Below are 27669 nucleotides of genomic sequence, written 5' to 3'. Positions count from 1 at the left end.
TTACATTTATGGCTGAAAAGACACAAACACTGCTGCAAATAGGCTGCGGCGTGCGGCAAACGCGCTTTGTTGGATCTACCCATCATGCACTGCTCTGCCAAAAACAAAGGAACACTGTGTGAAATGCCACTAGTCAAGCTGTCTCTTGGGAAAGAAAGCAAAGGCCCACGTGGGACACTTTTCAAAACATTTGACTAAATGAACTAAACACTGACATGAACTACTAACATGTATTGACTCAGCGAAAACCTTGGAGCTGATCTGGACTTTCCTGTGGTTTCCTCTTGTCCTTGTAACAGCAGTAGCTCCTCCCTTCCTTGTCAATAATTGTGCAGAAATATCTGAGGGCTTCTTTCTTCCTAAATCATAAGCAAGTCCTGTCCAGTCCAACTGTTTCTGCTCCTGTTTGACTTCTGAACTTGTCTCTGGCTGTGTGTCCACTTACTGCAGCCTCTGACATCAGACTGTAGAATCTTGATACATCAAAGGCATCAAAGGACAAACACACGCTCACACATACCGGTACTTATATCTTTGTGAGGACACTCTCTGGCATAATGCTTTCCCTCGCCCTAACCTCTCTCTCTCTTAGCATCTCAGACCTATGTCAGTACCAGTGCCTCTGTCAAAGAATACAAAAAAAAAAAAAAAAACACTAGACCTGTACACACATAAAGTCATGTATTCATGTAGTCATCTGTGAATGTGTGTTTGATGAGTGCAAAGTGAAAATGCTGCATGAACCTTGTTTTTGTAAAAGCTTCTCTTGTTTCCTTTGCTTCTTACAACTGTATATTTTTCAAGCATCATCTGTCATATTGAAGAAATAAGTTCATTCAGTAGCGTTATTTCTTTTTTTACTGTCATCATGTACACTTTTCTTGTCTCAAAGACGGCAGCATCCCCACCAAAGCCTAAAAATAAAGTATACCAGCAAAATGACAACATCTAGCACATATTTCTTCCGCAAAGAAAGAGCAAAGTCGGACAGGGGAGCTCCCACTTGTGGCGCTCTATAAAGATGTTTGACTTTTCACCAACTCAAAAGGCTCAGCCATAAGGCCGAGCCAGCCAAAAATAACTTCAACTCATTGGTGTTCCTCTCCACGGAAGTCTTTAGTAAAAGGCGAAAGACTTGTGCGTTATGAAGAGAAACAAGAGTCAGAACAGGCCTGTCTCAGAGAGCAGCTGAGGACCCTAGTCGTCCCAGCTACCACCGTCGCGGTGTGCCTCCCTTGGCTTGCCGCGTGCTAAATCCCAGCCTCCCCTCCATTGCCCCCCCAGCATCTCCAGCCTGAAAAATCCAGGCCTGGCTTTTACATGGAGACTACAAAGTCTGGGAAACGATCAGGCGTCTTCAGGGAGTCCGCGACCAATCATCGTAGCTGAAGTGCACTGTGTTGTTGAGCGGGGTTCCCTGGGTGATATCAGTAAATCAACTGACTGGTTGTGCACAATTCACTTGATAAAAACTTAGCCGCATTTTCCTTCAGCCACTGTAAAAGTTTGACTCCTAACTAAACATGCGTGTCAGAGCTTGATTTTCTACAAAGCAAGAGAAAGGTGCACCGTTCCCGGCGGCACTGCAATGCCAGGTCGATGCGTGGAGTGAGCGGAGCAAGCTCCCTTTTCAGCTCCCTCTCCTAAAAATGGGTTTAATACGTTATCCCCATATAGGGGACATATCAGATATTAAACTGATAAGAACAGATACTACACTTGATCTTAGCCAAAAGGCCGAGAAGCGATGAGGCCCAAGCGTTTGACGTCCAAATCAAGCTCTTGGTACAACCGTCACTTGTCGCGGTGTCCCGTTTGTAAGCCAGCTTATCAATTGCCGCCACTTAGCAACTCCGCCCATCTGTCTGCCGTGTACTTTTCCCTGCCGCTATACAAAGATGTTTGACCTTTCACCAACTCAAAAGGCTCAGCCATACGGCAAACCGGCCAAAAATAGCTTCAACTCATTGCTGTTCCACACCAAAGCCTAGAAATAAAGCATACTAGAACAACATCTAGCACACATTTCTTCCACAAACAAGCAGCACAGTCGGACAGGAGAGCTCACACTTCATTTTGTCATGGAAAGGCCACGCCCACTTCCCCAATTCCAATGGGAACACGGGGAATTGTCATGACTAAACACGCCACTCTGTAGCGTACGCCAGAGAGCTTCTGCAGAGCAACACTGCCGCTTTGTGGACAGACTGCAAAAGCTGACATGTAACTTCAAATCAACAAAGCCACTTCACAAAATGGAGAGCCTTCAGCAGGTTAGCACATGGGCATTCCTGACACATTGTGTTTTCTTCTACACGCACGCAACAGGGGAGAGCGCGAACGCAGTCCCCCACTACCAGAAATTATGCAGTCGAGATTCCCACATTTGGGGAATTCGCAGGGGTCAGCACAGCCGGAGTGCAATGACTGAGCCTCGCCCTGGGTGAACCACCTTGTTGATCATGGTATCTCCCCTGCCAGGTAAGTATGAGCTGCAGCTGGAAGAGAGCGGGTGGTGGTCACCAGGCACAGCGCTCTGGCTGACGGTGCCTACAATGCATAATCCCACATTTCAGCGCCTTGAGCATCAGCTCCCCTTTGTCTGTTACATTTATGGCTGAAAAGACACAAACACTGTTGCAAATAGGCTGCGGCGTGCGGCAAACGCGCTTTGTTGGATCTACCCATCATGCACTGCTCTGCCAAAAACAAAGGAACACTGTGTGAAATGCCACTAGTCAAGCTGTCTCTTGGGAAAGAAAGCAAAGGCCCACGTGGGACACTTTTCAAAACATTTGACTAAATGAACTAAACACTGACATGAACTACTAACATGTATTGACTCAGCGAAAACCTTGGAGCTGATCTGGACTTTCCTGTGGTTTCCTCTTGTCCTTGTAACAGCAGTAGCTCCTCCCTTCCTTGTCAATAATTGTGCAGAAATATCTGAGGGCTTCTTTCTTCCTAAATCATAAGCAAGTCCTGTCCAGTCCAACTGTTTCTGCTCCTGTTTGACTTCTGAACTTGTCTCTGGCTGTGTGTCCACTTACTGCAGCCTCTGACATCAGACTGTAGAATCTTGATACATCAAAGGCATCAAAGGACAAACACACGCTCACACATACCGGTACTTATATCTTTGTGAGGACACTCTCTGGCATAATGCTTTCCCTCGCCCTAACCTCTCTCTCTCTTAGCATCTCAGACCTATGTCAGTACCAGTGCCTCTGTCAAAGAATACAAAAAAAAAAAAACACTAGACCTGTACACACATAAAGTCATGTATTCATGTAGTCATCTGTGAATGTGTGTTTGATGAGTGCAAAGTGAAAATGCTGCATGAACCTTGTTTTTGTAAAAGCTTCTCTTGTTTCCTTTGCTTCTTACAACTGTATATTTTTCAAGCATCATCTGTCATATTGAAGAAATAAGTTCATTCAGTAGCGTTATTTCTTTTTTTACTGTCATCATGTACACTTTTCTTGTCTCGAAGACGGCAGCATCCCCACCAAAGCCTAAAAATAAAGTATACCAGCGAAATGACAACATCTAGCACACATTTCTTCCGCAAAGAAAGAGCAAAGTCGGACAGGGGAGCTCCCACTTGTGGCGCTCTATAAAGATGTTTGACTTTTCACCAACTCAAAAGGCTCAGCCATAAGGCCGAGCCAGCCAAAAATAACTTCAACTCATTGGCGTTCCTCTCCACGGAAGTCTTTAGTAAAAGGCGAAAGACTTGTGCGTTATGAAGAGAAACGAGTCAGAACAGGCCTGTCTCAGAGAGCAGCTGAGGACCCTAGTCGTCCCAGCTACCACCGTCGCGGTGCGCCTCCCTTGGCTTGCCGCGTGCTAAATCCCAGCCTCCCCTCCATTGCCCCCCCAGCATCTCCAGCCTGAAAAATCCAGGCCTGGCTTTTACATGGACACTACAAAGTCTGGGAAACGATCAGGCGTCTTCAGGGAGTCCGCGACCAATCATCGTAGCTGAAGTGCACTGTGTTGTTGAGCGGGGTTCCCTGGGTGATATCAGTAAATCAACTGACTGGTTGTGCACAATTCACTTGATAAAAACTTAGCCGCATTTTCCTTCAGCCACTGTAAAAGTTTGACTCCTAACTAAACATGCGTGTCAGAGCTTGATTTTCTACAAAGCAAGAGAAAGGTGCACCGTTCCCGGGGGCACTGCAATGCCAGGTCGATGCGTGGAGTGAGCGGAGCAAGCTCCCTTTTCAGCTCCCTCTTCTAAAAATGGGTTTAATACGTTATCCCCATATAGGGGACATATCAGATATTAAACTGATAAGAACAGATACTACACTTGATCTTAGCCAAAAGGCCGAGAAGCGATGAGGCCCAAGCGTTTGACGTCCAAATCAAGCTCTTGGTACAACCGTCACTTGTCGCGGTGTCCCGTTTGTAAGCCAGCTTATCGATTGCCGCCACTTAGCAACTCCGCCCATCTGTCTGCCGTGTACTTTTCCCTGCCGCTATACAAAGATGTTTGACCTTTCACCAACTCAAAAGGCTCAGCCATACGGCAAAGCCGGCCAAAAATAGCTTCAACTCATTGCTGTTCCACACCAAAGCCTAGAAATAAAGCATACTAGAAGAACATCTAGCACACATTTCTTCCACAAACAAGCAGCACAGTCGGACAGGAGAGCTCACACTTCATTTTGTCATGGAAAGGCCACGCCCACTTCCCCAATTCCAACGGGAACACGGGGAATTGTCATGACTAAACACGCCACTCTGTAGCGCACGCCAGAGAGCTTCTGCAGAGCAACACTGCCGCTTTGTGGACAGACTGCAAAAGCTGACATGTAACTCCAAATCAACAAAGCCACTTCACAAAACGGAGAGTCTTCAACAGGTTAGCGCATGGGCATTCCTGACACATTGTGTTTTCTTCTACACGCACGCAACAGGGGAGAGCGCGAACGCAGTCCCCCACTACCAGAAATTATGCAGTCGAGATTCCCACATTTGGGGAATTCGCAGGGGTCAGCACAGCCGGAGTGCAATGACTGAGCCTCGCCCTGGGTGAACCACCTTGTTGATCATGGTATCTCCCCTGCCAGGTAAGTATGAGCTGCAGCTGGAAGAGAGCGGGTGGTGGTCACCAGGCACCGCGCTCTGGCTGACGGTGCCTACAATGCATAATCCCACATTTCAGCGCCTTGAGCATCAGCTCCCCTTTGTCTGTTACATTTATGGCTGAAAAGACACAAACACTGCTGCAAATAGGCTGCGGCGTGCGGCAAACGCGCTTTGTTGGATCTACCCATCATGCACTGCTCTGCCAAAAACAAAGGAACACTGTGTGAAATGCCACTAGTCAAGCTGTCTCTTGGGAAAGAAAGCAAAGGCCCACGTGGGACACTTTTCAAAACATTTGACTAAATGAACTAAACACTGACATGAACTACTAACATGTATTGACTCAGCGAAAACCTTGGAGCTGATCTGGACTTTCCTGTGGTTTCCTCTTGTCCTTGTAACAGCACTAGCTCCTCCCTTCCTTGTCAATAATTGTGCAGAAATATCTGAGGGCTTCTTTCTTCCTAAATCATAAGCAAGTCCTGTCCAGTCCAACTGTTTCTGCTCCTGTTTGACTTCTGAACTTGTCTCTGGCTGTGTGTCCACTTACTGCAGCCTCTGACATCAGACTGTAGAATCTTGATACATCAAAGGCATCAAAGGACAAACACACGCTCACACATACCGGTACTTATATCTTTGTGAGGACACTCTCTGGCATAATGCTTTCCCTCGCCCTAACCTCTCTCTCTCTTAGCATCTCAGACCTATGTCAGTACCAGTGCCTCTGTCAAAGAATACAAAAAAAAAAAAAAAAACACTAGACCTGTACACACATAAAGTCATGTATTCATGTAGTCATCTGTGAATGTGTGTTTGATGAGTGCAAAGTGAAAATGCTGCATGAACCTTGTTTTTGTAAAAGCTTCTCTTGTTTCCTTTGCTTCTTACAACTGTATATTTTTCAAGCATCATCTGTCATATTGAAGAAATAAGTTCATTCAGTAGCGTTATTTCTTTTTTTACTGTCATCATGTACACTTTTCTTGTCTCAAAGACGGCAGCATCCCCACCAAAGCCTAAAAATAAAGTATACCAGCGAAATGACAACATCTAGCACACATTTCTTCCGCAAAGAAAGAGCAAAGTCGGACAGGGGAGCTCCCACTTGTGGCGCTCTATAAAGATGTTTGACTTTTCACCAACTCAAAAGGCTCAGCCATAAGGCCGAGCCAGCCAAAAATAACTTCAACTCATTGGTGTTCCTCTCCACGGAAGTCTTTAGTAAAAGGCGAAAGACTTGTGCGTTATGAAGAGAAACAAGAGTCAGAACAGGCCTGTCTCAGAGAGCAGCTGAGGACCCTAGTCGTCCCAGCTACCACCGTCGCGGTGTGCCTCCCTTGGCTTGCCGCGTGCTAAATCCCAGCCTCCCCTCCATTGCCCCCCCAGCATCTCCAGCCTGAAAAATCCAGGCCTGGCTTTTACATGGAGACTACAAAGTCTGGGAAACGATCAGGCGTCTTCAGGGAGTCCGCGACCAATCATCGTAGCTGAAGTGCACTGTGTTGTTGAGCGGGGTTCCCTGGGTGATATCAGTAAATCAACTGACTGGTTGTGCACAATTCACTTGATAAAAACTTAGCCGCATTTTCCTTCAGCCACTGTAAAAGTTTGATTCCTAACTAAACATGCGTGTCAGAGCTTGATTTTCTACAAAGCAAGAGAAAGGTGCACCGTTCCCGGCGGCACTGCAATGCCAGGTCGATGCGTGGAGTGAGCGGAGCAAGCTCCCTTTTCAGCTCCCTCTCCTAAAAATGGGTTTAATACGTTATCCCCATATAGGGGACATATCAGATATTAAACTGATAAGAACAGATACTACACTTGATCTTAGCCAAAAGGCCGAGAAGCGATGAGGCCCAAGGTTTTGACGTCCAAATCAAGCTCTTGGTACAACCGTCACTTGTCGCGGTGTCCCGTTTGTAAGCCAGCTTATCGATTGCCGCCACTTAGCAACTCCGCCCATCTGTCTGCCGTGTACTTTTCCCTGCCGCTATACAAAGATGTTTGACCTTTCACCAACTCAAAAGGCTCAGCCATACGGCAAAGCCGGCCAAAAATAGCTTCAACTCATTGCTGTTCCACACCAAAGCCTAGAAATAAAGCATACTAGAACAACATCTAGCACACATTTCGTCCACAAACAAGCAGCAAAGTCGGACAGGAGAGCTCACACTTCATTTTGTCATGGAAAGGCCACGCCCACTTCCCCAATTCCAACGGGAACACGGGGAATTGTCATGACTAAACACGCCACTCTGTAGCGCACGCCAGAGAGCTTCTGCAGAGCAACACTGCCGCTTTGTGGACAGACTGCAAAAGCTGACATGTAACTCCAAATCAACAAAGCCACTTCACAAAACGGAGAGTCTTCAACAGGTTAGCGCATGGGCATTCCTGACACATTGTGTTTTCTTCTACACGCACGCAACAGGGGAGAGCGCGAACGCAGTCCCCCACTACCAGAAATTATGCAGTCGAGATTCCCACATTTGGGGAATTCGCAGGGGTCAGCACAGCCGGAGTGCAATGACTGAGCCTCGCCCTGGGTGAACCACCTTGTTGATCATGGTATCTCCCCTGCCAGGTAAGTATGAGCTGCAGCTGGAAGAGAGCGGGTGGTGGTCACCAGGCACCGCGCTCTGGCTGACGGTGCCTACAATGCATAATCCCACATTTCAGCGCCTTGAGCATCAGCTCCCCTTTGTCTGTTACATTTATGGCTGAAAAGACACAAACACTGCTGCAAATAGGCTGCGGCGTGCGGCAAACGCGCTTTGTTGGATCTACCCATCATGCACTGCTCTGCCAAAAACAAAGGAACACTGTGTGAAATGCCACTAGTCAAGCTGTCTCTTGGGAAAGAAAGCAAAGGCCCACGTGGGACACTTTTCAAAACATTTGACTAAATGAACTAAACACTGACATGAACTACTAACATGTATTGACTCAGCGAAAACCTTGGAGCTGATCTGGACTTTCCTGTGGTTTCCTCTTGTCCTTGTAACAGCACTAGCTCCTCCCTTCCTTGTCAATAATTGTGCAGAAATATCTGAGGGCTTCTTTCTTCCTAAATCATAAGCAAGTCCTGTCCAGTCCAACTGTTTCTGCTCCTGTTTGACTTCTGAACTTGTCTCTGGCTGTGTGTCCACTTACTGCAGCCTCTGACATCAGACTGTAGAATCTTGATACATCAAAGGCATCAAAGGACAAACACACGCTCACACATACCGGTACTTATATCTTTGTGAGGACACTCTCTGGCATAATGCTTTCCCTCGCCCTAACCTCTCTCTCTCTTAGCATCTCAGACCTATGTCAGTACCAGTGCCTCTGTCAAAGAATACAAAAAAAAAAAAAAAAACACTAGACCTGTACACACATAAAGTCATGTATTCATGTAGTCATCTGTGAATGTGTGTTTGATGAGTGCAAAGTGAAAATGCTGCATGAACCTTGTTTTTGTAAAAGCTTCTCTTGTTTCCTTTGCTTCTTACAACTGTATATTTTTCAAGCATCATCTGTCATATTGAAGAAATAAGTTCATTCAGTAGCGTTATTTCTTTTTTTACTGTCATCATGTACACTTTTCTTGTCTCAAAGACGGCAGCATCCCCACCAAAGCCTAAAAATAAAGTATACCAGCGAAATGACAACATCTAGCACACATTTCTTCCGCAAAGAAAGAGCAAAGTCGGACAGGGGAGCTCCCACTTGTGGCGCTCTATAAAGATGTTTGACTTTTCACCAACTCAAAAGGCTCAGCCATAAGGCCGAGCCAGCCAAAAATAACTTCAACTCATTGGTGTTCCTCTCCACGGAAGTCTTTAGTAAAAGGCGAAAGACTTGTGCGTTATGAAGAGAAACAAGAGTCAGAACAGGCCTGTCTCAGAGAGCAGCTGAGGACCCTAGTCGTCCCAGCTACCACCGTCGCGGTGTGCCTCCCTTGGCTTGCCGCGTGCTAAATCCCAGCCTCCCCTCCATTGCCCCCCCAGCATCTCCAGCCTGAAAAATCCAGGCCTGGCTTTTACATGGAGACTACAAAGTCTGGGAAACGATCAGGCGTCTTCAGGGAGTCCGCGACCAATCATCGTAGCTGAAGTGCACTGTGTTGTTGAGCGGGGTTCCCTGGGTGATATCAGTAAATCAACTGACTGGTTGTGCACAATTCACTTGATAAAAACTTAGCCGCATTTTCCTTCAGCCACTGTAAAAGTTTGATTCCTAACTAAACATGCGTGTCAGAGCTTGATTTTCTACAAAGCAAGAGAAAGGTGCACCGTTCCCGGCGGCACTGCAATGCCAGGTCGATGCGTGGAGTGAGCGGAGCAAGCTCCCTTTTCAGCTCCCTCTCCTAAAAATGGGTTTAATACGTTATCCCCATATAGGGGACATATCAGATATTAAACTGATAAGAACAGATACTACACTTGATCTTAGCCAAAAGGCCGAGAAGCGATGAGGCCCAAGGTTTTGACGTCCAAATCAAGCTCTTGGTACAACCGTCACTTGTCGCGGTGTCCCGTTTGTAAGCCAGCTTATCGATTGCCGCCACTTAGCAACTCCGCCCATCTGTCTGCCGTGTACTTTTCCCTGCCGCTATACAAAGATGTTTGACCTTTCACCAACTCAAAAGGCTCAGCCATACGGCAAAGCCGGCCAAAAATAGCTTCAACTCATTGCTGTTCCACACCAAAGCCTAGAAATAAAGCATACTAGAACAACATCTAGCACACATTTCGTCCACAAACAAGCAGCAAAGTCGGACAGGAGAGCTCACACTTCATTTTGTCATGGAAAGGCCACGCCCACTTCCCCAATTCCAACGGGAACACGGGGAATTGTCATGACTAAACACGCCACTCTGTAGCGCACGCCAGAGAGCTTCTGCAGAGCAACACTGCCGCTTTGTGGACAGACTGCAAAAGCTGACATGTAACTCCAAATCAACAAAGCCACTTCACAAAACGGAGAGTCTTCAACAGGTTAGCGCATGGGCATTCCTGACACATTGTGTTTTCTTCTACACGCACGCAACAGGGGAGAGCGCGAACGCAGTCCCCCACTACCAGAAATTATGCAGTCGAGATTCCCACATTTGGGGAATTCGCAGGGGTCAGCACAGCCGGAGTGCAATGACTGAGCCTCGCCCTGGGTGAACCACCTTGTTGATCATGGTATCTCCCCTGCCAGGTAAGTATGAGCTGCAGCTGGAAGAGAGCGGGTGGTGGTCACCAGGCACCGCGCTCTGGCTGACGGTGCCTACAATGCATAATCCCACATTTCAGCGCCTTGAGCATCAGCTCCCCTTTGTCTGTTACATTTATGGCTGAAAAGACACAAACACTGCTGCAAATAGGCTGCGGCGTGCGGCAAACGCGCTTTGTTGGATCTACCCATCATGCACTGCTCTGCCAAAAACAAAGGAACACTGTGTGAAATGCCACTAGTCAAGCTGTCTCTTGGGAAAGAAAGCAAAGGCCCACGTGGGACACTTTTCAAAACATTTGACTAAATGAACTAAACACTGACATGAACTACTAACATGTATTGACTCAGCGAAAACCTTGGAGCTGATCTGGACTTTCCTGTGGTTTCCTCTTGTCCTTGTAACAGCAGTAGCTCCTCCCTTCCTTGTCAATAATTGTGCAGAAATATCTGAGGGCTTCTTTCTTCCTAAATCATAAGCAAGTCCTGTCCAGTCCAACTGTTTCTGCTCCTGTTTGACTTCTGAACTTGTCTCTGGCTGTGTGTCCACTTACTGCAGCCTCTGACATCAGACTGTAGAATCTTGATACATCAAAGGCATCAAAGGACAAACACACGCTCACACATACCGGTACTTATATCTTTGTGAGGACACTCTCTGGCATAATGCTTTCCCTCGCCCTAACCTCTCTCTCTCTTAGCATCTCAGACCTATGTCAGTACCAGTGCCTCTGTCAAAGAATACAAAAAAAAAAAAAAACACTAGACCTGTACACACATAAAGTCATGTATTCATGTAGTCATCTGTGAATGTGTGTTTGATGAGTGCAAAGTGAAAATGCTGCATGAACCTTGTTTTTGTAAAAGCTTCTCTTGTTTCCTTTGCTTCTTACAACTGTATATTTTTCAAGCATCATCTGTCATATTGAAGAAATAAGTTCATTCAGTAGCGTTATTTCTTTTTTTACTGTCATCATGTACACTTTTCTTGTCTCAAAGACGGCAGCATCCCCACCAAAGCCTAAAAATAAAGTATACCAGCAAAATGACAACATCTAGCACATATTTCTTCCGCAAAGAAAGAGCAAAGTCGGACAGGGGAGCTCCCACTTGTGGCGCTCTATAAAGATGTTTGACTTTTCACCAACTCAAAAGGCTCAGCCATAAGGCCGAGCCAGCCAAAAATAACTTCAACTCATTGGTGTTCCTCTCCACGGAAGTCTTTAGTAAAAGGCGAAAGACTTGTGCGTTATGAAGAGAAACAAGAGTCAGAACAGGCCTGTCTCAGAGAGCAGCTGAGGACCCTAGTCGTCCCAGCTACCACCGTCGCGGTGTGCCTCCCTTGGCTTGCCGCGTGCTAAATCCCAGCCTCCCCTCCATTGCCCCCCCAGCATCTCCAGCCTGAAAAATCCAGGCCTGGCTTTTACATGGAGACTACAAAGTCTGGGAAACGATCAGGCGTCTTCAGGGAGTCCGCGACCAATCATCGTAGCTGAAGTGCACTGTGTTGTTGAGCGGGGTTCCCTGGGTGATATCAGTAAATCAACTGACTGGTTGTGCACAATTCACTTGATAAAAACTTAGCCGCATTTTCCTTCAGCCACTGTAAAAGTTTGACTCCTAACTAAACATGCGTGTCAGAGCTTGATTTTCTACAAAGCAAGAGAAAGGTGCACCGTTCCCGGCAGCACTGCAATGCCAGGTCGATGCGTGGAGTGAGCGGAGCAAGCTCCCTTTTCAGCTCCCTCTCCTAAAAATGGGTTTAATACGTTATCCCCATATAGGGGACATATCAGATATTAAACTGATAAGAACAGATACTACACTTGATCTTAGCCAAAAGGCCGAGAAGCGATGAGGCCCAAGCGTTTGACGTCCAAATCAAGCTCTTGGTACAACCGTCACTTGTCGCGGTGTCCCGTTTGTAAGCCAGCTTATCGATTGCCGCCACTTAGCAACTCCGCCCATCTGTCTGCCGTGTACTTTTCCCTGCCGCTATACAAAGATGTTTGACCTTTCACCAACTCAAAAGGCTCAGCCATACGGCAAAGCCGGCCAAAAATAGCTTCAACTCATTGCTGTTCCACACCAAAGCCTAGAAATAAAGCATACTAGAAGAACATCTAGCACACATTTCTTCCACAAACAAGCAGCACAGTCGGACAGGAGAGCTCACACTTCATTTTGTCATGGAAAGGCCACGCCCACTTCCCCAATTCCAACGGGAACACGGGGAATTGTCATGACTAAACACGCCACTCTGTAGCGCACGCCAGAGAGCTTCTGCAGAGCAACACTGCCGCTTTGTGGACAGACTGCAAAAGCTGACATGTAACTCCAAATCAACAAAGCCACTTCACAAAATGGAGAGCCTTCAGCAGGTTAGCACATGGGCATTCCTGACACATTTTGTTTTCTTCTACACGCACGCAACAGGGGAGAGCGCGAACGCAGTCCCCCACTACCAGAAATTATGCAGTCGAGATTCCCACATTTGGGGAATTCGCAGGGGTCAGCACAGCCGGAGTGCAATGGCTGAGCCTAGTGATGGGACGAGCGACACTGGTGCATCAGCACTGTGCCGAGAGCTCAAGAGGGAAACCTCGTATCGGTGCGTGTATTGCTTTAAGAAAGAATCACGTGACCGATACAGGAACTGTATCGTTTGGATGTGCCGCGCCAAAGTGTGTTTATCAGGAAACAAACTGTATCAACATGTCGTGGGTTTGTCGGATGGAGTTTTGCTTGATCATGGATCGTTCTAGGAAGTTTTCCCCGTTGTGGAATAATTTTGATCTCGTGACGCCAAACAAGGTAAATCTTTTTCTCCTTTATATACTATTTTTTACGGTGGCGCATTGCACTCACTTTATCAGTTTATCAAGTGAATGACCTGTGATACATATGATAGTCAGTTAAAGAGCCTTAGAGTTGCTTTATTCATGTAATCATGTAATTATGAGATCCTGATCTCGTAATCATGAGAGGGTGTCTATTTTTTTAACAAGTGAATGCAATGTTCTGGTAAGAGGTTTGAATTGTTTTCAGATAAATTAACTTTTTATGTTATTGTAGGTGAAGTGTCGGCTCTGCTCTACAGAGCTATCTTATATCAATAAGAGCACTTCATCAATGCTGAGGCATTATAGAGCTCGGCATGGCAATGAAGAATTGGCAGATACTCGTGAGAGTACCCCAGGTATGTTGAAAGTCTCTCTAAAAATTGTGCTAAAAAAAACATGCATGCAAACAGACAGGCTCCAGGGCTGGTATCGAACCTCCAACCCTTTTGCTGTGAGGCGACAGTGCTAACCACTACACCACCACGTCGTCTTATGTCTATTTGATATTGTTTGTAAAAATTACAGTCCTTTTATTAAGCTTTTGACAAAATAGTTCCTTTTGGCTTGCAGTTCCTAACAAGCAAGCAGTGGATGAGGCAGTGGTCAATATGATCATCAAAGACTGTCAGCCACTCAGCTTTGTTGAAAATGAGGGATTCAGGGAGCTCCTGAAGCTTATTCTACCCTCGTATGCTCTACCAAGCAGGAAGGTATGTTTAAGAATTTTTATTATATGTTTGTACTAACTATATAACTATATTTTATTGGTGTAACAGTATTTGTATGGTTATTTTCAGACCATCAAGGACTTGGTGAGCCAGAGATATGAGGAGGAAAAGGAGAAAACCAAAAAGGACCTCCAGAGTGCCGTTGCTGTTACTTTAACAGCTGATATGTGGACGTCTATGAATATGGAGGCATATCTAACTTTTGTTTCTCAATAAAAATTCATGAACTAATCACTTTTTTGTCTTTTATTTCATACGATTTAACAGTTAAGTTGATAAATGTGCACATAAGTTAAAAAATTGTAACTCTGAATTTTAACTCTAATTTGCTATATTTTACATACCAACTCAGTTTTAGCATTTACACGAACAAGGAATTTCTTTACCTGCAATGATTTTATAACTACTGCAGGGGTCACTATTGGGTGACCAACACAGTATCAATACAGTGCCGACACAGTTTGTTTAGTGTGTCAATACACTCCTTGAGGTATCATCGTCCCATCACTAGCTGAGCCTCGCCCTGGGTGAACCACCTTGTTGATCATGGTATCTCCCCTGCCAGGTAAGTATGAGCTGCAGCTGGAAGAGAGCGGGTGGTGGTCACCAGGCACAGCGCTCTGGCTGACGGTGCCTACAATGCATAATCCCACATTTCAGCGCCTTGAGCATCAGCTCCCCTTTGTCTGTTACATTTATGGCTGAAAAGACACAAACACTGCTGCAAATAGGCTGCGGCGTGCGGCAAACGCGCTTTGTTGGATCTACCCATCATGCACTGCTCTGCCAAAAACAAAGGAACACTGTGTGAAATGCCACTAGTCAAGCTGTCTCTTGGGAAAGAAAGCAAAGGCCCACGTGGGACACTTTTCAAAACATTTGACTAAATGAACTAAACACTGACATGAACTACTAACATGTATTGACTCAGCGAAAACCTTGGAGCTGATCTGGACTTTCCTGTGGTTTCCTCTTGTCCTTGTAACAGCAGTAGCTCCTCCCTTCCTTGTCAATAATTGTGCAGAAATATCTGAGGGCTTCTTTCTTCCTAAATCATAAGCAAGTCCTGTCCAGTCCAACTGTTTCTGCTCCTGTTTGACTTCTGAACTTGTCTCTGGCTGTGTGTCCACTTACTGCAGCCTCTGACATCAGACTGTAGAATCTTGATACATCAAAGGCATCAAAGGACAAACACACGCTCACACATACCGGTACTTATATCTTTGTGAGGACACTCTCTGGCATAATGCTTTCCCTCGCCCTAACCTCTCTCTCTCTTAGCATCTCAGACCTATGTCAGTACCTGTGCCTCTGTCAAAGAATACAAAAAAAAAAAAACACTAGACCTGTACACACATAAAGTCATGTATTCATGTAGTCATCTGTGAATGTGTGTTTGATGAGTGCAAAGTGAAAATGCTGCATGAACCTTGTTTTTGTAAAAGCTTCTCTTGTTTCCTTTGCTTCTTACAACTGTATATTTTTCAAGCATCATCTGTCATATTGAAGAAATAAGTTCATTCAGTAGCGTTATTTCTTTTTTTACTGTCATCATGTACACTTTTCTTGTCTCGAAGACGGCAGCATCCCCACCAAAGCCTAAAAATAAAGTATACCAGCGAAATGACAACATCTAGCACACATTTCTTCCGCAAAGAAAGAGCAAAGTCGGACAGGGGAGCTCCCACTTGTGGCGCTCTATAAAGATGTTTGACTTTTCACCAACTCAAAAGGCTCAGCCATAAGGCCGAGCCAGCCAAAAATAACTTCAACTCATTGGTGTTCCTCTCCACGGAAGTCTTTAGTAAAAGGCGAAAGACTTGTGCGTTATGAAGAGAAACAAGAGTCAGAACAGGCCTGTCTCAGAGAGCAGCTGAGGACCCTAGTCGTCCCAGCTACCACCGTCGCGGTGCGCCTCCCTTGGCTTGCCGCGTGCTAAATCCCAGCCTCCCCTCCATTGCCCCCCCAGCATCTCCAGCCTGAAAAATCCAGGCCTGGCTTTTACATGGACACTACAAAGTCTGGGAAACGATCAGGCGTCTTCAGGGAGTCCGCGACCAATCATCGTAGCTGAAGTGCACTGTGTTGTTGAGCGGGGTTCCCTGGGTGATATCAGTAAATCAACTGACTGGTTGTGCACAATTCCCTTGATAAAAACTTAGCCGCATTTTCCTTCAGCCACTGTAAAAGTTTGACTCCTAACTAAACGTGTGTGTCAGAGCTTGATTTTCTACAAAGCAAGAGAAAGGTGCACCGTTCCCGGCGGCACTGCAATGCCAGGTCGATGCGTGGAGTGAGCGGAGCAAGCTCCCTTTTCAGCTCCCTCTCCTAAAAATGGGTTTAATACGTTATCCCCATATAGGGGACATATCAGATATTAAACTGATAAGAACAGATACTACACTTGATCTTAGCCAAAAGGCCGAGAAGCGATGAGGCCCAAGCGTTTGACGTCCAAATCAAGCTCTTGGTACAACCGTCACTTGTCGCGGTGTCCCGTTTGTAAGCCAGCTTATCAATTGCCGCCACTTAGCAACTCCGCCCATCTGTCTGCCGTGTACTTTTCCCTGCCGCTATACAAAGATGTTTGACCTTTCACCAACTCAAAAGGCTCAGCCATACGGCAAAGCCGGCCAAAAATAGCTTCAACTCATTGCTGTTCCACACCAAAGCCTAGAAATAAAGCATACTAGAAGAACATCTAGCACACATTTCTTCCACAAACAAGCAGCACAGTCGGACAGGAGAGCTCACACTTCATTTTGTCATGGAAAGGCCACGCCCACTTCCCCAATTCCAATGGGAACACGGGGAATTGTCATGACTAAACACGCCACTCTGTAGCGTACGCCAGAGAGCTTCTGCAGAGCAACACTGCCGCTTTGTGGACAGACTGCAAAAGCTGACATGTAACTCCAAATCAACAAAGCCACTTCACAAAATGGAGAGCCTTCAAGAGGTTAGCGCATGGACATTCCTGACACATTTTGTTTTCTTCTACACGCACGCAACAGGGGAGAGCGCGAACGCAGTCCCCCACTACCAGAAATTATGCAGTCGAGATTCCCACATTTGGGGAATTCGCAGGGGTCAGCACAGCCGGAGTGCAATGGCTGAGCCTCGCCCTGGGTGAACCACCTTGTTGATCATGGTATCTCCCCTGCCAGGTAAGTATGAGCTGCAGTTGGAAGAGAGCGGGTGGTGGTCACCAGGCACAGCGCTCTGGCTGACGGTGCCTACAATGCATAATCCCACATTTCAGCGCCTTGAGCATCAGCTCCCCTTTGTCTGTTACATTTATGGCTGAAAAGACACAAACACTGCTGCAAATAGGCTGTGGCGTGCGGCAAACGCGCTTTGTTGGATCTACCCATCATGCACTGCTCTGCCAAAAACAAAGGAACACTGTGTGAAATGCCACTAGTCAAGCTGTCTCTTGGGAAAGAAAGCAAAGGCCCACGTGGGACACTTTTCAAAACATTTGACTAAATGAACTAAACACTGACATGAACTACTAACATGTATTGACTCAGCGAAAACCTTGGAGCTGATCTGGACTTTCCTGTGGTTTCCTCTTGTCCTTGTAACAGCAGTAGCTCCTCCCTTCCTTGTCAATAATTGTGCAGAAATATCTGAGGGCTTCTTTCTTCCTAAATCATAAGCAAGTCCTGTCCAGTCCAACTGTTTCTGCTCCTGTTTGACTTCTGAACTTGTCTCTGGCTGTGTGTCCACTTACTGCAGCCTCTGACATCAGACTGTAGAATCTTGATACATCAAAGGCATCAAAGGACAAACACACGCTCACACATACCGGTACTTATATCTTTGTGAGGACACTCTCTGGCATAATGCTTTCCCTCGCCCTAACCTCTCTCTCTCTTAGCATCTCAGACCTATGTCAGTACCAGTGCCTCTGTCAAAGAATACAAAAAAAAAAAAAAACACTAGACCTGTACACACATAAAGTCATGTATTCATGTAGTCATCTGTGAATGTGTGTTTGATGAGTGCAAAGTGAAAATGCTGCATGAACCTTGTTTTTGTAAAAGCTTCTCTTGTTTCCTTTGCTTCTTACAACTGTATATTTTTCAAGCATCATCTGTCATATTGAAGAAATAAGTTCATTCAGTAGCGTTATTTCTTTTTTTACTGTCATCATGTACACTTTTCTTGTCTCAAAGACGGCAGCATCCCCACCAAAGCCTAAAAATAAAGTATACCAGCAAAATGACAACATCTAGCACATATTTCTTCCGCAAAGAAAGAGCAAAGTCGGACAGGGGAGCTCCCACTTGTGGCGCTCTATAAAGATGTTTGACTTTTCACCAACTCAAAAGGCTCAGCCATAAGGCCGAGCCAGCCAAAAATAACTTCAACTCATTGGTGTTCCTCTCCACGGAAGTCTTTAGTAAAAGGCGAAAGACTTGTGCGTTATGAAGAGAAACAAGAGTCAGAACAGGCCTGTCTCAGAGAGCAGCTGAGGACCCTAGTCGTCCCAGCTACCACCGTCGCGGTGTGCCTCCCTTGGCTTGCCGCGTGCTAAATCCCAGCCTCCCCTCCATTGCCCCCCCAGCATCTCCAGCCTGAAAAATCCAGGCCTGGCTTTTACATGGAGACTACAAAGTCTGGGAAACGATCAGGCGTCTTCAGGGAGTCCGCGACCAATCATCGTAGCTGAAGTGCACTGTGTTGTTGAGCGGGGTTCCCTGGGTGATATCAGTAAATCAACTGACTGGTTGTGCACAATTCACTTGATAAAAACTTAGCCGCATTTTCCTTCAGCCACTGTAAAAGTTTGACTCCTAACTAAACATGCGTGTCAGAGCTTGATTTTCTACAAAGCAAGAGAAAGGTGCACCGTTCCCGGCAGCACTGCAATGCCAGGTCGATGCGTGGAGTGAGCGGAGCAAGCTCCCTTTTCAGTTCCCTCTCCTAAAAATGGGTTTAATACGTTATCCCCATATAGGGGACATATCAGATATTAAACTGATAAGAACAGATACTACACTTGATCTTAGCCAAAAGGCCGAGAAGCGATGAGGCCCAAGCGTTTGACGTCCAAATCAAGCTCTTGGTACAACCGTCACTTGTCGCGGTGTCCCGTTTGTAAGCCAGCTTATCGATTGCCGCCACTTAGCAACTCCGCCCATCTGTCTGCCGTGTACTTTTCCCTGCCGCTATACAAAGATGTTTGACCTTTCACCAACTCAAAAGGCTCAGCCATACGGCAAAGCCGGCCAAAAATAGCTTCAACTCATTGCTGTTCCACACCAAAGCCTAGAAATAAAGCATACTAGAAGAACATCTAGCACACATTTCTTCCACAAACAAGCAGCACAGTCGGACAGGAGAGCTCACACTTCATTTTGTCATGGAAAGGCCACGCCCACTTCCCCAATTCCAACGGGAACACGGGGAATTGTCATGACTAAACACGCCACTCTGTAGCGCACGCCAGAGAGCTTCTGCAGAGCAACACTGCCGCTTTGTGGACAGACTGCAAAAGCTGACATGTAACTCCAAATCAACAAAGCCACTTCACAAAATGGAGAGCCTTCAGCAGGTTAGCACATGGGCATTCCTGACACATTTTGTTTTCTTCTACACGCACGCAACAGGGGAGAGCGCGAACGCAGTCCCCCACTACCAGAAATTATGCAGTCGAGATTCCCACATTTGGGGAATTCGCAGGGGTCAGCACAGCCGGAGTGCAATGGCTGAGCCTAGTGATGGGACGAGCGACACTGGTGCATCAGCACTGTGCCGAGAGCTCAAGAGGGAAACCTCGTATCGGTGCGTGTATTGCTTTAAGAAAGAATCACGTGACCGATACAGGAACTGTATCGTTTGGATGTGCCGCGCCAAAGTGTGTTTATCAGGAAACAAACTGTATCAACATGTCGTGGGTTTGTCGGATGGAGTTTTGCTTGATCATGGATCGTTCTAGGAAGTTTTCCCCGTTGTGGAATAATTTTGATCTCGTGACGCCAAACAAGGTAAATCTTTTTCTCCTTTATATACTATTTTTTACGGTGGCGCATTGCACTCACTTTATCAGTTTATCAAGTGAATGACCTGTGATACATATGATAGTCAGTTAAAGAGCCTTAGAGTTGCTTTATTCATGTAATCATGTAATTATGAGATCCTGATCTCGTAATCATGAGAGGGTGTCTATTTTTTTAACAAGTGAATGCAATGTTCTGGTAAGAGGTTTGAATTGTTTTCAGATAAATTAACTTTTTATGTTATTGTAGGTGAAGTGTCGGCTCTGCTCTACAGAGCTATCTTATATCAATAAGAGCACTTCATCAATGCTGAGGCATTATAGAGCTCGGCATGGCAATGAAGAATTGGCAGATACTCGTGAGAGTACCCCAGGTATGTTGAAAGTCTCTCTAAAAATTGTGCTAAAAAAAACATGCATGCAAACAGACAGGCTCCAGGGCTGGTATCGAACCTCCAACCCTTTTGCTGTGAGGCGACAGTGCTAACCACTACACCACCACGTCGTCTTATGTCTATTTGATATTGTTTGTAAAAATTACAGTCCTTTTATTAAGCTTTTGACAAAATAGTTCCTTTTGGCTTGCAGTTCCTAACAAGCAAGCAGTGGATGAGGCAGTGGTCAATATGATCATCAAAGACTGTCAGCCACTCAGCTTTGTTGAAAATGAGGGATTCAGGGAGCTCCTGAAGCTTATTCTACCCTCGTATGCTCTACCAAGCAGGAAGGTATGTTTAAGAATTTTTATTATATGTTTGTACTAACTATATAACTATATTTTATTGGTGTAACAGTATTTGTATGGTTATTTTCAGACCATCAAGGACTTGGTGAGCCAGAGATATGAGGAGGAAAAGGAGAAAACCAAAAAGGACCTCCAGAGTGCCGTTGCTGTTACTTTAACAGCTGATATGTGGACGTCTATGAATATGGAGGCATATCTAACTTTTGTTTCTCAATAAAAATTCATGAACTAATCACTTTTTTGTCTTTTATTTCATACGATTTAACAGTTAAGTTGATAAATGTGCACATAAGTTAAAAAATTGTAACTCTGAATTTTAACTCTAATTTGCTATATTTTACATACCAACTCAGTTTTAGCATTTACACGAACAAGGAATTTCTTTACCTGCAATGATTTTATAACTACTGCAGGGGTCACTATTGGGTGACCAACACAGTATCAATACAGTGCCGACACAGTTTGTTTAGTGTGTCAATACACTCCTTGAGGTATCATCGTCCCATCACTAGCTGAGCCTCGCCCTGGGTGAACCACCTTGTTGATCATGGTATCTCCCCTGCCAGGTAAGTATGAGCTGCAGCTGGAAGAGAGCGGGTGGTGGTCACCAGGCACAGCGCTCTGGCTGACGGTGCCTACAATGCATAATCCCACATTTCAGCGCCTTGAGCATCAGCTCCCCTTTGTCTGTTACATTTATGGCTGAAAAGACACAAACACTGCTGCAAATAGGCTGCGGCGTGCGGCAAACGCGCTTTGTTGGATCTACCCATCATGCACTGCTCTGCCAAAAACAAAGGAACACTGTGTGAAATGCCACTAGTCAAGCTGTCTCTTGGGAAAGAAAGCAAAGGCCCACGTGGGACACTTTTCAAAACATTTGACTAAATGAACTAAACACTGACATGAACTACTAACATGTATTGACTCAGCGAAAACCTTGGAGCTGATCTGGACTTTCCTGTGGTTTCCTCTTGTCCTTGTAACAGCAGTAGCTCCTCCCTTCCTTGTCAATAATTGTGCAGAAATATCTGAGGGCTTCTTTCTTCCTAAATCATAAGCAAGTCCTGTCCAGTCCAACTGTTTCTGCTCCTGTTTGACTTCTGAACTTGTCTCTGGCTGTGTGTCCACTTACTGCAGCCTCTGACATCAGACTGTAGAATCTTGATACATCAAAGGCATCAAAGGACAAACACACGCTCACACATACCGGTACTTATATCTTTGTGAGGACACTCTCTGGCATAATGCTTTCCCTCGCCCTAACCTCTCTCTCTCTTAGCATCTCAGACCTATGTCAGTACCTGTGCCTCTGTCAAAGAATACAAAAAAAAAAAAACACTAGACCTGTACACACATAAAGTCATGTATTCATGTAGTCATCTGTGAATGTGTGTTTGATGAGTGCAAAGTGAAAATGCTGCATGAACCTTGTTTTTGTAAAAGCTTCTCTTGTTTCCTTTGCTTCTTACAACTGTATATTTTTCAAGCATCATCTGTCATATTGAAGAAATAAGTTCATTCAGTAGCGTTATTTCTTTTTTTACTGTCATCATGTACACTTTTCTTGTCTCGAAGACGGCAGCATCCCCACCAAAGCCTAAAAATAAAGTATACCAGCGAAATGACAACATCTAGCACACATTTCTTCCGCAAAGAAAGAGCAAAGTCGGACAGGGGAGCTCCCACTTGTGGCGCTCTATAAAGATGTTTGACTTTTCACCAACTCAAAAGGCTCAGCCATAAGGCCGAGCCAGCCAAAAATAACTTCAACTCATTGGTGTTCCTCTCCACGGAAGTCTTTAGTAAAAGGCGAAAGACTTGTGCGTTATGAAGAGAAACAAGAGTCAGAACAGGCCTGTCTCAGAGAGCAGCTGAGGACCCTAGTCGTCCCAGCTACCACCGTCGCGGTGCGCCTCCCTTGGCTTGCCGCGTGCTAAATCCCAGCCTCCCCTCCATTGCCCCCCCAGCATCTCCAGCCTGAAAAATCCAGGCCTGGCTTTTACATGGACACTACAAAGTCTGGGAAACGATCAGGCGTCTTCAGGGAGTCCGCGACCAATCATCGTAGCTGAAGTGCACTGTGTTGTTGAGCGGGGTTCCCTGGGTGATATCAGTAAATCAACTGACTGGTTGTGCACAATTCCCTTGATAAAAACTTAGCCGCATTTTCCTTCAGCCACTGTAAAAGTTTGACTCCTAACTAAACGTGTGTGTCAGAGCTTGATTTTCTACAAAGCAAGAGAAAGGTGCACCGTTCCCGGCGGCACTGCAATGCCAGGTCGATGCGTGGAGTGAGCGGAGCAAGCTCCCTTTTCAGCTCCCTCTCCTAAAAATGGGTTTAATACGTTATCCCCATATAGGGGACATATCAGATATTAAACTGATAAGAACAGATACTACACTTGATCTTAGCCAAAAGGCCGAGAAGCGATGAGGCCCAAGCGTTTGACGTCCAAATCAAGCTCTTGGTACAACCGTCACTTGTCGCGGTGTCCCGTTTGTAAGCCAGCTTATCAATTGCCGCCACTTAGCAACTCCGCCCATCTGTCTGCCGTGTACTTTTCCCTGCCGCTATACAAAGATGTTTGACCTTTCACCAACTCAAAAGGCTCAGCCATACGGCAAAGCCGGCCAAAAATAGCTTCAACTCATTGCTGTTCCACACCAAAGCCTAGAAATAAAGCATACTAGAAGAACATCTAGCACACATTTCTTCCACAAACAAGCAGCACAGTCGGACAGGAGAGCTCACACTTCATTTTGTCATGGAAAGGCCACGCCCACTTCCCCAATTCCAATGGGAACACGGGGAATTGTCATGACTAAACACGCCACTCTGTAGCGTACGCCAGAGAGCTTCTGCAGAGCAACACTGCCGCTTTGTGGACAGACTGCAAAAGCTGACATGTAACTCCAAATCAACAAAGCCACTTCACAAAATGGAGAGCCTTCAAGAGGTTAGCGCATGGACATTCCTGACACATTTTGTTTTCTTCTACACGCACGCAACAGGGGAGAGCGCGAACGCAGTCCCCCACTACCAGAAATTATGCAGTCGAGATTCCCACATTTGGGGAATTCGCAGGGGTCAGCACAGCCGGAGTGCAATGGCTGAGCCTCGCCCTGGGTGAACCACCTTGTTGATCATGGTATCTCCCCTGCCAGGTAAGTATGAGCTGCAGTTGGAAGAGAGCGGGTGGTGGTCACCAGGCACAGCGCTCTGGCTGACGGTGCCTACAATGCATAATCCCACATTTCAGCGCCTTGAGCATCAGCTCCCCTTTGTCTGTTACATTTATGGCTGAAAAGACACAAACACTGCTGCAAATAGGCTGTGGCGTGCGGCAAACGCGCTTTGTTGGATCTACCCATCATGCACTGCTCTGCCAAAAACAAAGGAACACTGTGTGAAATGCCACTAGTCAAGCTGTCTCTTGGGAAAGAAAGCAAAGGCCCACGTGGGACACTTTTCAAAACATTTGACTAAATGAACTAAACACTGACATGAACTACTAACATGTATTGACTCAGCGAAAACCTTGGAGCTGATCTGGACTTTCCTGTGGTTTCCTCTTGTCCTTGTAACAGCAGTAGCTCCTCCCTTCCTTGTCAATAATTGTGCAGAAATATCTGAGGGCTTCTTTCTTCCTAAATCATAAGCAAGTCCTGTCCAGTCCAACTGTTTCTGCTCCTGTTTGACTTCTGAACTTGTCTCTGGCTGTGTGTCCACTTACTGCAGCCTCTGACATCAGACTGTAGAATCTTGATACATCAAAGGCATCAAAGGACAAACACACGCTCACACATACCGGTACTTATATCTTTGTGAGGACACTCTCTGGCATAATGCTTTCCCTCGCCCTAACCTCTCTCTCTCTTAGCATCTCAGACCTATGTCAGTACCAGTGCCTCTGTCAAAGAATACAAAAAAAAAAAAAAACACTAGACCTGTACACACATAAAGTCATGTATTCATGTAGTCATCTGTGAATGTGTGTTTGATGAGTGCAAAGTGAAAATGCTGCATGAACCTTGTTTTTGTAAAAGCTTCTCTTGTTTCCTTTGCTTCTTACAACTGTATATTTTTCAAGCATCATCTGTCATATTGAAGAAATAAGTTCATTCAGTAGCGTTATTTCTTTTTTTACTGTCATCATGTACACTTTTCTTGTCTCAAAGACGGCAGCATCCCCACCAAAGCCTAAAAATAAAGTATACCAGCAAAATGACAACATCTAGCACATATTTCTTCCGCAAAGAAAGAGCAAAGTCGGACAGGGGAGCTCCCACTTGTGGCGCTCTATAAAGATGTTTGACTTTTCACCAACTCAAAAGGCTCAGCCATAAGGCCGAGCCAGCCAAAAATAACTTCAACTCATTGGTGTTCCTCTCCACGGAAGTCTTTAGTAAAAGGCGAAAGACTTGTGCGTTATGAAGAGAAACAAGAGTCAGAACAGGCCTGTCTCAGAGAGCAGCTGAGGACCCTAGTCGTCCCAGCTACCACCGTCGCGGTGTGCCTCCCTTGGCTTGCCGCGTGCTAAATCCCAGCCTCCCCTCCATTGCCCCCCCAGCATCTCCAGCCTGAAAAATCCAGGCCTGGCTTTTACATGGAGACTACAAAGTCTGGGAAACGATCAGGCGTCTTCAGGGAGTCCGCGACCAATCATCGTAGCTGAAGTGCACTGTGTTGTTGAGCGGGGTTCCCTGGGTGATATCAGTAAATCAACTGACTGGTTGTGCACAATTCACTTGATAAAAACTTAGCCGCATTTTCCTTCAGCCACTGTAAAAGTTTGACTCCTAACTAAACATGCGTGTCAGAGCTTGATTTTCTACAAAGCAAGAGAAAGGTGCACCGTTCCCGGCAGCACTGCAATGCCAGGTCGATGCGTGGAGTGAGCGGAGCAAGCTCCCTTTTCAGTTCCCTCTCCTAAAAATGGGTTTAATACGTTATCCCCATATAGGGGACATATCAGATATTAAACTGATAAGAACAGATACTACACTTGATCTTAGCCAAAAGGCCGAGAAGCGATGAGGCCCAAGCGTTTGACGTCCAAATCAAGCTCTTGGTACAACCGTCACTTGTCGCGGTGTCCCGTTTGTAAGCCAGCTTATCGATTGCCGCCACTTAGCAACTCCGCCCATCTGTCTGCCGTGTACTTTTCCCTGCCGCTATACAAAGATGTTTGACCTTTCACCAACTCAAAAGGCTCAGCCATACGGCAAAGCCGGCCAAAAATAGCTTCAACTCATTGCTGTTCCACACCAAAGCCTAGAAATAAAGCATACTAGAAGAACATCTAGCACACATTTCTTCCACAAACAAGCAGCACAGTCGGACAGGAGAGCTCACACTTCATTTTGTCATGGAAAGGCCACGCCCACTTCCCCAATTCCAACGGGAACACGGGGAATTGTCATGACTAAACACGCCACTCTGTAGCGCACGCCAGAGAGCTTCTGCAGAGCAACACTGCCGCTTTGTGGACAGACTGCAAAAGCTGACATGTAACTCCAAATCAACAAAGCCACTTCACAAAATGGAGAGCCTTCAGCAGGTTAGCACATGGGCATTCCTGACACATTTTGTTTTCTTCTACACGCACGCAACAGGGGAGAGCGCGAACGCAGTCCCCCACTACCAGAAATTATGCAGTCGAGATTCCCACATTTGGGGAATTCGCAGGGGTCAGCACAGCCGGAGTGCAATGGCTGAGCCTAGTGATGGGACGAGCGACACTGGTGCATCAGCACTGTGCCGAGAGCTCAAGAGGGAAACCTCGTATCGGTGCGTGTATTGCTTTAAGAAAGAATCACGTGACCGATACAGGAACTGTATCGTTTGGATGTGCCGCGCCAAAGTGTGTTTATCAGGAAACAAACTGTATCAACATGTCGTGGGTTTGTCGGATGGAGTTTTGCTTGATCATGGATCGTTCTAGGAAGTTTTCCCCGTTGTGGAATAATTTTGATCTCGTGACGCCAAACAAGGTAAATCTTTTTCTCCTTTATATACTATTTTTTACGGTGGCGCATTGCACTCACTTTATCAGTTTATCAAGTGAATGACCTGTGATACATATGATAGTCAGTTAAAGAGCCTTAGAGTTGCTTTATTCATGTAATCATGTAATTATGAGATCCTGATCTCGTAATCATGAGAGGGTGTCTATTTTTTTAACAAGTGAATGCAATGTTCTGGTAAGAGGTTTGAATTGTTTTCAGATAAATTAACTTTTTATGTTATTGTAGGTGAAGTGTCGGCTCTGCTCTACAGAGCTATCTTATATCAATAAGAGCACTTCATCAATGCTGAGGCATTATAGAGCTCGGCATGGCAATGAAGAATTGGCAGATACTCGTGAGAGTACCCCAGGTATGTTGAAAGTCTCTCTAAAAATTGTGCTAAAAAAAACATGCATGCAAACAGACAGGCTCCAGGGCTGGTATCGAACCTCCAACCCTTTTGCTGTGAGGCGACAGTGCTAACCACTACACCACCACGTCGTCTTATGTCTATTTGATATTGTTTGTAAAAATTACAGTCCTTTTATTAAGCTTTTGACAAAATAGTTCCTTTTGGCTTGCAGTTCCTAACAAGCAAGCAGTGGATGAGGCAGTGGTCAATATGATCATCAAAGACTGTCAGCCACTCAGCTTTGTTGAAAATGAGGGATTCAGGGAGCTCCTGAAGCTTATTCTACCCTCGTATGCTCTACCAAGCAGGAAGGTATGTTTAAGAATTTTTATTATATGTTTGTACTAACTATATAACTATATTTTATTGGTGTAACAGTATTTGTATGGTTATTTTCAGACCATCAAGGACTTGGTGAGCCAGAGATATGAGGAGGAAAAGGAGAAAACCAAAAAGGACCTCCAGAGTGCCGTTGCTGTTACTTTAACAGCTGATATGTGGACGTCTATGAATATGGAGGCATATCTAACTTTTGTTTCTCAATAAAAATTCATGAACTAATCACTTTTTTGTCTTTTATTTCATACGATTTAACAGTTAAGTTGATAAATGTG

General features: G+C 45.6%; 3 protein-coding genes, 27 non-coding genes and 2 pseudogenes across 30 annotated transcripts; 3 read left to right on the top strand and 29 right to left on the bottom strand.

Annotated features, from left to right (window-relative positions):
• Window positions 1-1049: 1049 nt before the first annotated feature.
• LOC121196133 lies at window positions 1050-1164 on the bottom strand. The gene has a single exon (XR_005895611.1). It is a non-coding gene; the product is annotated as a U5 spliceosomal RNA (small nuclear RNA).
• A 394-nt stretch (window positions 1165-1558) lies between these two features.
• LOC121196606 lies at window positions 1559-1749 on the bottom strand. The gene has a single exon (XR_005896052.1). It is a non-coding gene; the product is annotated as a U2 spliceosomal RNA (small nuclear RNA).
• A 576-nt stretch (window positions 1750-2325) lies between these two features.
• On the bottom strand, window positions 2326-2489 carry LOC121196393. The gene has a single exon (XR_005895857.1). It is a non-coding gene; the product is annotated as a U1 spliceosomal RNA (small nuclear RNA).
• A 1161-nt stretch (window positions 2490-3650) lies between these two features.
• LOC121196237 lies at window positions 3651-3763 on the bottom strand. The gene has a single exon (XR_005895710.1). It is a non-coding gene; the product is annotated as a U5 spliceosomal RNA (small nuclear RNA).
• A 394-nt stretch (window positions 3764-4157) lies between these two features.
• Window positions 4158-4348, bottom strand: LOC121196640. The gene has a single exon (XR_005896085.1). It is a non-coding gene; the product is annotated as a U2 spliceosomal RNA (small nuclear RNA).
• A 577-nt stretch (window positions 4349-4925) lies between these two features.
• LOC121196392 lies at window positions 4926-5089 on the bottom strand. Its single transcript, XR_005895856.1, has one exon. It is a non-coding gene; the product is annotated as a U1 spliceosomal RNA (small nuclear RNA).
• A 1165-nt stretch (window positions 5090-6254) lies between these two features.
• Window positions 6255-6369, bottom strand: LOC121196132. The gene has a single exon (XR_005895610.1). It is a non-coding gene; the product is annotated as a U5 spliceosomal RNA (small nuclear RNA).
• Window positions 6370-6763: 394 nt separating this feature from the next.
• Window positions 6764-6954, bottom strand: LOC121196605. Its single transcript, XR_005896051.1, has one exon. It is a non-coding gene; the product is annotated as a U2 spliceosomal RNA (small nuclear RNA).
• A 577-nt stretch (window positions 6955-7531) lies between these two features.
• LOC121196391 lies at window positions 7532-7695 on the bottom strand. The gene has a single exon (XR_005895855.1). It is a non-coding gene; the product is annotated as a U1 spliceosomal RNA (small nuclear RNA).
• Window positions 7696-8860: 1165 nt separating this feature from the next.
• On the bottom strand, window positions 8861-8975 carry LOC121196131. Its single transcript, XR_005895609.1, has one exon. It is a non-coding gene; the product is annotated as a U5 spliceosomal RNA (small nuclear RNA).
• A 394-nt stretch (window positions 8976-9369) lies between these two features.
• LOC121196604 lies at window positions 9370-9560 on the bottom strand. Its single transcript, XR_005896050.1, has one exon. It is a non-coding gene; the product is annotated as a U2 spliceosomal RNA (small nuclear RNA).
• A 577-nt stretch (window positions 9561-10137) lies between these two features.
• On the bottom strand, window positions 10138-10301 carry LOC121196390. The gene has a single exon (XR_005895854.1). It is a non-coding gene; the product is annotated as a U1 spliceosomal RNA (small nuclear RNA).
• Window positions 10302-11464: 1163 nt separating this feature from the next.
• On the bottom strand, window positions 11465-11579 carry LOC121196130. The gene has a single exon (XR_005895608.1). It is a non-coding gene; the product is annotated as a U5 spliceosomal RNA (small nuclear RNA).
• Window positions 11580-11973: 394 nt separating this feature from the next.
• On the bottom strand, window positions 11974-12164 carry LOC121196624. Its single transcript, XR_005896070.1, has one exon. It is a non-coding gene; the product is annotated as a U2 spliceosomal RNA (small nuclear RNA).
• A 577-nt stretch (window positions 12165-12741) lies between these two features.
• On the bottom strand, window positions 12742-12901 carry LOC121196458. The gene has a single exon (XR_005895917.1). It is a non-coding gene; the product is annotated as a U1 spliceosomal RNA (small nuclear RNA).
• Window positions 12902-13023: 122 nt separating this feature from the next.
• On the top strand, window positions 13024-14095 carry LOC121195780 (zinc finger BED domain-containing protein 4-like). The gene is made up of 4 exons (XM_041059442.1): window positions 13024-13122; window positions 13384-13507; window positions 13722-13861; window positions 13949-14095. The coding sequence occupies exons 1-4, from the start codon at window positions 13024-13026 to the stop codon at window positions 14093-14095; spliced, it is 510 nt and encodes a 169-aa protein (XP_040915376.1).
• Window positions 14096-14308: 213 nt separating this feature from the next.
• On the bottom strand, window positions 14309-14452 carry LOC121196461 (annotated as a pseudogene).
• A 1161-nt stretch (window positions 14453-15613) lies between these two features.
• LOC121196129 lies at window positions 15614-15728 on the bottom strand. The gene has a single exon (XR_005895607.1). It is a non-coding gene; the product is annotated as a U5 spliceosomal RNA (small nuclear RNA).
• A 394-nt stretch (window positions 15729-16122) lies between these two features.
• On the bottom strand, window positions 16123-16313 carry LOC121196602. Its single transcript, XR_005896049.1, has one exon. It is a non-coding gene; the product is annotated as a U2 spliceosomal RNA (small nuclear RNA).
• A 577-nt stretch (window positions 16314-16890) lies between these two features.
• LOC121196275 lies at window positions 16891-17054 on the bottom strand. The gene has a single exon (XR_005895744.1). It is a non-coding gene; the product is annotated as a U1 spliceosomal RNA (small nuclear RNA).
• A 1163-nt stretch (window positions 17055-18217) lies between these two features.
• Window positions 18218-18332, bottom strand: LOC121196126. Its single transcript, XR_005895605.1, has one exon. It is a non-coding gene; the product is annotated as a U5 spliceosomal RNA (small nuclear RNA).
• A 394-nt stretch (window positions 18333-18726) lies between these two features.
• On the bottom strand, window positions 18727-18917 carry LOC121196664. The gene has a single exon (XR_005896107.1). It is a non-coding gene; the product is annotated as a U2 spliceosomal RNA (small nuclear RNA).
• Window positions 18918-19494: 577 nt separating this feature from the next.
• On the bottom strand, window positions 19495-19654 carry LOC121196457. Its single transcript, XR_005895916.1, has one exon. It is a non-coding gene; the product is annotated as a U1 spliceosomal RNA (small nuclear RNA).
• A 198-nt stretch (window positions 19655-19852) lies between these two features.
• Window positions 19853-20848, top strand: LOC121195825 (zinc finger BED domain-containing protein 4-like). The gene is made up of 4 exons (XM_041059493.1): window positions 19853-19875; window positions 20137-20260; window positions 20475-20614; window positions 20702-20848. Exons 2-4 carry the CDS (start codon window positions 20194-20196, stop codon window positions 20846-20848), a joined length of 354 nt encoding a protein of 117 aa, XP_040915427.1. The 5' UTR covers window positions 19853-19875; window positions 20137-20193.
• A 213-nt stretch (window positions 20849-21061) lies between these two features.
• Window positions 21062-21205, bottom strand: LOC121196460 (annotated as a pseudogene).
• A 1161-nt stretch (window positions 21206-22366) lies between these two features.
• Window positions 22367-22481, bottom strand: LOC121196125. The gene has a single exon (XR_005895604.1). It is a non-coding gene; the product is annotated as a U5 spliceosomal RNA (small nuclear RNA).
• A 394-nt stretch (window positions 22482-22875) lies between these two features.
• LOC121196601 lies at window positions 22876-23066 on the bottom strand. Its single transcript, XR_005896048.1, has one exon. It is a non-coding gene; the product is annotated as a U2 spliceosomal RNA (small nuclear RNA).
• Window positions 23067-23643: 577 nt separating this feature from the next.
• LOC121196274 lies at window positions 23644-23807 on the bottom strand. The gene has a single exon (XR_005895743.1). It is a non-coding gene; the product is annotated as a U1 spliceosomal RNA (small nuclear RNA).
• A 1163-nt stretch (window positions 23808-24970) lies between these two features.
• LOC121196124 lies at window positions 24971-25085 on the bottom strand. Its single transcript, XR_005895603.1, has one exon. It is a non-coding gene; the product is annotated as a U5 spliceosomal RNA (small nuclear RNA).
• A 394-nt stretch (window positions 25086-25479) lies between these two features.
• On the bottom strand, window positions 25480-25670 carry LOC121196663. Its single transcript, XR_005896106.1, has one exon. It is a non-coding gene; the product is annotated as a U2 spliceosomal RNA (small nuclear RNA).
• Window positions 25671-26247: 577 nt separating this feature from the next.
• On the bottom strand, window positions 26248-26407 carry LOC121196455. The gene has a single exon (XR_005895914.1). It is a non-coding gene; the product is annotated as a U1 spliceosomal RNA (small nuclear RNA).
• Window positions 26408-26605: 198 nt separating this feature from the next.
• On the top strand, window positions 26606-27601 carry LOC121195828 (zinc finger BED domain-containing protein 4-like). The gene is made up of 4 exons (XM_041059500.1): window positions 26606-26628; window positions 26890-27013; window positions 27228-27367; window positions 27455-27601. Exons 2-4 carry the CDS (start codon window positions 26947-26949, stop codon window positions 27599-27601), a joined length of 354 nt encoding a protein of 117 aa, XP_040915434.1. The 5' UTR covers window positions 26606-26628; window positions 26890-26946.
• The last annotated feature ends 68 nt before the right edge of the window (window positions 27602-27669 follow it).

The sequence above is a fragment of the Toxotes jaculatrix genome, chromosome 16 (genome assembly GCF_017976425.1).
Source record: "Toxotes jaculatrix isolate fToxJac2 chromosome 16, fToxJac2.pri, whole genome shotgun sequence".
In the NCBI taxonomy this organism is placed as follows: domain Eukaryota; kingdom Metazoa; phylum Chordata; class Actinopteri; family Toxotidae; genus Toxotes; species Toxotes jaculatrix.
Note: the sequence above shows the minus strand (reverse complement) of the source record. Positions and strands in the feature narration are given on the sequence as shown.